Genomic DNA, 6,963 nt, shown 5'->3' on the forward strand with positions numbered 1-6,963 from the left:
GAAAGAAGGGCTTTTCTTACACCCCTCTAGTGAACAGGAACACCCTTTAAGGAATCAAACTATTACAACCTGTGGAAGTGAATCCCATAGCCATATGCATATCTCACATTTCAATGAAATGTGCTTAAAATTATGAAAATGCTTTTGTTAACATTGCACGAGGCTAAGGGAAATTCTCCTCCAGCCTTAGGTTCATGAGGACATCTAAGGTCAATGTCATTTACAGAGTAGCCAGCTTGATGCTGGGAGAACTTTGGTGTCCTTTCCACGGACCTCAGCTGTGCAAATGCTTGCCATCTCTGGGTCAAGCAGTTCAAAGATGTTTCTATGTTTCCTAGGAGTCGCATACTCACAGTCTGTCCTGGCTGAAGTCCCATCCTCTCCGGAGCGTTTGGGTCGGTCATAGACAAATCCCAAACACATGTCAGAGCCACACAGAACTGACAGGATCCACACAAACTGAAAAAACAACATCACACCAGACATTTGAAGAGGCATTCATTCAGTATAAATGTTGCATGGGCTAATCAAAGGTCATGGTGTCTTTTCATAAGAGAGCAAACACAGTAGGCAGAGGAATCACAGCCAGTAATTACACAGTACACTTCAAGACCCTTTTCATTACTTCTACGCACAATATGCATAATGTTACAAATCTTTAGTATTTTCCTCAACTTTGGTGTGATTACTGCAAAATGCTTTCATTCAGTTGAGGTCTACCATATCACAGAAACTAAACAGCCCCAAGGAAGCCAAGTCTTCTGGTGTGCACTGGCTGATCCAAAACTAATTCTCAAATTCACATTTGAAAACGTTTGTGATACATTAGCATTGCCATCAATACTAAGCAATGCCGTGATTGCCATTCTTATTGGAACTGATCAAACGTAGCTCATGCCGGTTGCATTACAAGACTTCAAAGCGAAAAGAGACCACCCGCATCCGCATAACAATCGCCTTTGATAGTTTGATGAATCGCCATTTGGAAGTAACAGACAAATCCACAATTGTTCTGCAAATGTTTAGCAGCAGGAAGTGGAAAGAGCGGGGAAACTTCTGAAAACATCAAGACAATGTTCTGTCAGGCAATAAGGCATATCACGAAACACAAAACCACACAGCCAAATGCGCAATTGCGCACGGTTTACGCATCGCAATGTGTATTCTTTGAAGTGACATGCAGCTAAAAGTTGTAGACACGGACTCTTACCGTACCAGTTTCTGTAGCAACATGTTCCTCTCTTGGCCTCACTGTAGTCCTGTGCTGTAGGTCGGAGAGTGAGTGATGCTGACTCCGACAACGAAGGACCACCGGAGAGAAGGGACAGAGGGGGAGGCGACTGAAAGGAACGGACCGGATTCCTATTGGTGCTGGTCTGGAGGAGGACCTTTGTCTTAACCGGTATTTAAATAATATGATGTGTAAAGGGAAACGCAGCAGAACTTTACCTCTACAGACGAGCCACAGTTATTATGCAGAACACTGGGACTGTCACATTCACAGTGATAGCAATACTGGATTGACTCATGGACTATATGATGGGAATAAATACCGTAAATAAAATGATATAACCTGCATATGAATACCTTTGTAAAATACAGAATTACATTACTTCCACAGACTACGTATATGTATGCTAGCTGTACTTCGCTAGCGGTGGTTGCAGCTCTGTATGCTACAAGCAAACATATAAACAATGTCAAAAGTAGTAACAACACACAGGAAAGTAAAGTAATAAACTATAAATAAGTGAATATTGTGGAACGAGTTAATACGTGTACATTAATTTACACAATAGCCAAAGCAATAACAAAATCGAGCGAGCATAGAAGCTGCTTGTCTCTTTTGGTAAGTATTTTTTAAATTTCTTTTTAGTAGCCTAACATAGGCAACAGTCACTCTCGTTACCTAATTCTAACAAAACTTGTGCTTCTAGACACTTTATAGGTAGGGTTTTTTTTTCTGTCATTGCTATCTCTGGTGCCAATTTGTGGCCTTCATGTGCTAGCTCACCATTACTTTCTACCGTTAATGTGTTTAAAAAAACAACAAAAAATAAACAAATGCTTAACATTACCATACTTATAAAATCCTCAGAGACTCTTCTAACTTCTTGGTTTGGGAAAGTGTTCTTCTCCCGAACAACAACTATCAATTTAATTACCTAATTTCCAAAGTTTTCCCTCTTCCAGTCTTTACTGAGTCGCAACATACCTTTCCCAAGTTCCTGTCCAGGTCAAGTGTTAGTGCGCATGTGCAGTATGTCAATTAACGTTAAGAGAAGCAATACTACATGTTGGCTTCAGTCCATGTATACAAGAAAGGACATAGTGTGTTTCCTCGTTTCAGAAACAACGAATATTGAAACATAGGAAACAGTATACCCAGGTTCCTATGTTAAGCAACATCCCTGTGAATTCAACCAATATCCTCTATATTTCTGTCAGAACTGGAAGATCTACTATAGGGACATCGACTCATAGATGATAGTGTTCAATAAGAGACATGGACTGGTAGAAGTGTTGTTTTTACCACTTAGTAAGCAGTTTGTAATCCCACCACTGGGATTCACAACCTCCCTACACAATGGAGACAAGGGTTCTCAAAATACATCATAAGTATTGCAGAGGAATAAATGCTAACATTAACTAACAAGAATCATTACATGAATGTCAACACTTTGTTTTTTAATGTCTTATTTAGACAATACAAGAAGACAAATTACATTAAAAAAAAAACAAAAAAAACATTCTTGACCCTTGAAATCACAGTTTTGATGCTGTTCTGGTTATTTAACTGGTGAGTACTGAGTTCTACATGTTCCTTTCATTGTTTAAAACCACCTAATCAAACCTAAGAAACACTGCCAGAGAAAACACAGCCACAAATGAGATTGTGGAGCTGGATTCAGTCTTGTTCAAACATTTGCGGATACAAAAGCATCTTTAATCATGACAATAGTTAGGAAGCAAAAATACTACAAAAAACACTAGTATTACTCAAGTTTCATTCAAAAATACAGTGAAATTTCTGTTTAATTTTAATTTGAGAGCAAACTGGGAAATGTGATTTGCAGGATGTTAAAGACACCAGAGGCTTGGTCCACACAAAATACACACCATGATCCATCATGTTTCCCCTCAGAAACAGCTCGCTGAATGTTGGAATTGAGCTGTGGGGATGAGGCACACCAAAGTGGTGTCTCTGTTCGGGGGAAAAGTGCATGAGGTTGGTTAAGACTGTATTTGACTGTTTGTGGAGAGAGGTGCATGTGGTTGCATGCCTCACACAGCCTGGAAGCGGTGTTGAAAGTCTACAAACGTGAGTGTGTGTGTGTGTGAGAGAGAGAGAGAGATGGCACAGATGCCTCTGGAGGGTTTACCCTAATGACACTGGAGCCTCAGTTCAGTTCATTTTATCCCCTTTCAAGCAAACATGCACTTCTGCTTATGATGAAACAGAATTGAATGTTTAATTATCTGAAGATTATGCTTAAACTGCCATTTTGTCCAAATGTGTCTTCCTGTTTGATTACACTAATTAGTAATCAATATTTAGTTTATTTAAACATGGACACCAATGCGTTTCTGAACAGGAATGAAAGCCTGCTACTGTAAGACAAATGTATGCAGTTAACCCTGCTGGAGCCGACTGCAGCAGGAAGCCGAACCTCTCTCCAGATGTTTAGTCGGACAGAGAGGGTGAGCGCAGAGACCTGCCACTGGCCGGGCTGTTGCTGTAGGCGTGCGAGTTGTCCCTGTCTCTGTCCTTCTCCTTGTCCTTGCTCTCATGTTTATGCTTGTGCTTGTGCTTATGCTTGTGCTTCTTCTTCTTCTTCTTGTGTTCGTGGTGGTGGTGGTGGTGGTGGTGGCCGTGGTCACCTCCGTGCTTAGAGGATGAGGAGGTCGCCTCCTTGGAGAAGGTTGGCACAGGTGTGGCAGGCATGGAGAGTAGGGACTGTTCAACTGACGGTGGCTCTTTCCCTGAAAAGAGAAATAGGACGAGTGTGTATTACTAGGTAGAAAACAGACATTTAGCCAAGAGCTTTTAAATGGAAATATTGATGTGCAATGTAAGAGCATTTTTGTACAAAACAATGTCAGATATTGTAACAAAATCTATCAAATAGAATATAAACAAATAAATGACTGAAAGTAATGTTTAACACCTGAGACTCTGAAATAAGTTTCTGGTTAAGCAGTGAAAGGGAAGGTTAAGGGAAGCTTGTTAACAACACTGGAGGAAAAGTTTTAAATTTGTCACACAGCTTTTTGACTATGAAAGAAAAAAAAAACTATCTTAAGTGTAGAGGGTTTTGTTCTAGACCTAGTCCAATGTGGTCTGAATAAAAGGAAAAAAGAAATATAATCACATCCAGGTTGGATAATTATAAATGTAGGGGTTTAAAATCTGGAGCCAGTTTTACAAATATAGCTTAGATGGTCTATAGAATTAAACCAGCAAGTTAATCAGTCTCACAAAAACAAACACTGATATATTACAATTATATTATAAGCCAATAAAATTAGTGACGAGGGATGTAAATGATTATTAACTGATTACCTGCTATGCATATTTTAACATATTAAACATATAAAAAAAAAAAAAAGTGGAAGAGGAAAGACATGCATGTCAGAAAATAAATTGCAGATTCACTGTAGTAGCTCACTGTTTAACACTGTAGCCATCTGAGGAGGCGGTCTGTGTTGGGAAGCAGAGAGCATTGTGGGCAAAGTGGCACCATGTCACCTATGACACCTAATGCCTACTGGCCAGAGCTCTTGTCTTGTGAGTCAGCTGACGTGCGCTGTGACAGCATCACTATAGCATCGTGGCTGGTCATCTACACCAGTAGAACAGCACGTCACGTGACATAAGCCATTGAAACAGCTTTGAAGTAGTTTTATGGAATGATTTCCATTGAGATCATTTTGTGGTACTGATTAAATGATTATTGATTGATAAGGCTGCCAATCATAAGTTAGCATAATGGTTTAAAATTTGCATCCTATACCAACCATACTCATTATATACCAATTATGTTTTGACATAGGGCGGCTGTGGCTCAGGTGGTAGAGCGGTTGGTGGTTCAATCTCCCACCCCTTCACAGTTCAAGTGTCCTTGGGTAAGACACTGAACCCCATGCTGCTCTCAATGCAACTTTGGGAAGTTCCACTGGCAGCTGAAAGTGGCAAGCTCTGTCACCACTGGTGTATGAACGTGTGTGTGTGTGTGAATGGGTAAATGAGAAAACATTGTAAGGTGCCTTGAGTACCACCAAGGTAGAAAAACGCGATATAAGTGCAGACCACTTACCATACATTATCACATGCACCAGTATCCTGGTTATGAAGCTTATCTTGGTTTTAATCAGATTTTGTGTTTACATGAAGCACAGAGAAATCTGGCTATTTATATCCTTGTACACATGATAAATACTAGTATTTTGGTCACTGACCACTGTGTGCTGCTTGTGCAGGCGCCTGTGATGCTTACAACACAAATCAACAACTTAATCTGACATACTTGTAACTGTTAGCCTAACCCTATATTAATCGGGCTGTGGCTACTAAAAATGGGGCAACTGTGGCTTTTAGTAGGCTTAACACTGTTAAATGCTAACATGTTTGCCATGACGTTAAGATGTATAAACATAAAAACGGTATACTTTTAAAAGCCCCATCATAACTGGGATATTAAAATCCATTTAAATGCAGTACATGTTTCCATGGTGACACTATGTGGAAAGTGCTGGTTTAAAAAAGGGAAGGGGAAAATATTTGTGGTTGTTGAAAGTCACATTTCTTTGCATTCTTTGCTATTTTCCCAGTAAAATATCCTGTTAAAGATCCTGTTAAACTACAACAACTGTTCAATACAGTCTTCTCCTGGAGTGAAGGGAGCTAAGACGGCTTCTGGCCTACTGCTGTCTGGACAGAAAAAATGCTGTGAAATCACCTTTTTTTGCTTTTATAAATAAAATAGATTTTTGAAAACAGATTTCTGACGGCATTAGGGCAATGACTAGACTGTCAAACGTCTTTTTGCAACAACAAGAAGAGCAACAAATGAAAGAGTCTATCCAATTAGTGTTGTAACTAAGCTTCCTTTTCATTTTCCATTAATGGATTAATTGGAAGCCAACTTTAGTCTCATGTCTGTACATAAGCAAATAATATCTAAAAGTAGTAAGCAGACAATAAAAATGACAGTAAAAGACAATGGAAAAGTGGTGAGGGACAAAGAACATAACAGAAAAATAAAAGCTCATTAAACTCCCTCCGAGCAAGTTCTTGTCATTCTCACATTCTTATTTATTTTCATGTTTAGTAAAGACCTTGAGAATAATGTTTGGCATATCTAAAAATGTACTCAATCCAAGTATAGGAGTTACAGTATAATGTAATGGAGACTTGTTAATTCAATTGAATTTAATGTCCATGTCCTTAACCACAATTGCTACAGTATGTTCTGTTACGTAAAAGATCATCTTTCCAAGACGCAGATGAAGAATACAACTACAAAAAATAGCACAACCGTCTCTGGTTCAGTCTGACAAAAGATGCACTCATCATCTATGTCAGTGACTTAAAATTAAAATTGTTGTATTTTCCAATTGGCGTAAACATGGAGGGGAAAAAAGGAGGGAAAGTGGAAGCTGACAGGGGAAAGTGCTGACCGCAGCGAGTGGACCATGGCATCAGCCACAGTATGCTCTTATTAGTGACAGTAATATGCTGTTGTTCTTCCAGTAATATCATTACATAACACAAGTTCTACAATAACAAAGTCTGCTGATAGAACTTTAAATGACGTGGGTTCATTCAATCAGAGGCTTTATGCTGTGCCAAATCATTTCAAAAACTGTCTTTTTACAAATAATGTAAGATATGCAATGTCCACTGAAGGGATGGCAGCACAACTGTGTGTGTGTGTGTGTGTGTGTGTGTGTGTGTGTGTG

The 6,963-nt window shown here is 39.3% G+C and overlaps 2 protein-coding genes across 4 annotated transcripts in view; both read right to left on the bottom strand.

Moving 5' to 3' along the window:
* The window catches only part of enpp2 (ectonucleotide pyrophosphatase/phosphodiesterase 2), a 32,675-nt gene extending 31,397 nt beyond the window's left edge, over positions 1 to 1,278 (bottom strand). For 2 of the 3 annotated variants that reach the window (XM_008300763.1, XM_008300761.1), the window contains exons 1-2: positions 1,216 to 1,278; positions 354 to 459 (exon numbers count right to left, since the gene is read on the bottom strand). In XM_008300763.1, coding sequence (XP_008298985.1) covers positions 354 to 459; positions 1,216 to 1,233 — 124 coding nt within the window. In that variant the 5' untranslated portion in view covers positions 1,234 to 1,278. Of the gene's footprint in view, positions 1 to 353; positions 487 to 1,215 lie in introns of those variants that run through there. The other variant, XM_008300762.1, reaches the window with a different exon arrangement.
* A 1,389-nt stretch (positions 1,279 to 2,667) lies between these two features.
* Positions 2,668 to 6,963, bottom strand: part of taf2 (TAF2 RNA polymerase II, TATA box binding protein (TBP)-associated factor) — a 34,168-nt gene continuing 29,872 nt past the window's right edge. The window contains exon 27 of the mRNA XM_008300764.1: positions 2,668 to 3,984. Within this exon, the coding sequence (XP_008298986.1) occupies positions 3,686 to 3,984 (299 nt within the window). The 3' untranslated portion in view covers positions 2,668 to 3,685. The remainder of the gene's footprint in view (positions 3,985 to 6,963) is intronic.

The sequence above is a fragment of the Stegastes partitus genome, unplaced genomic scaffold (genome assembly GCF_000690725.1).
Source record: "Stegastes partitus isolate 25-593 unplaced genomic scaffold, Stegastes_partitus-1.0.2 Scaffold1585, whole genome shotgun sequence".
NCBI lineage: Eukaryota > Metazoa > Chordata > Actinopteri > Pomacentridae > Stegastes > Stegastes partitus.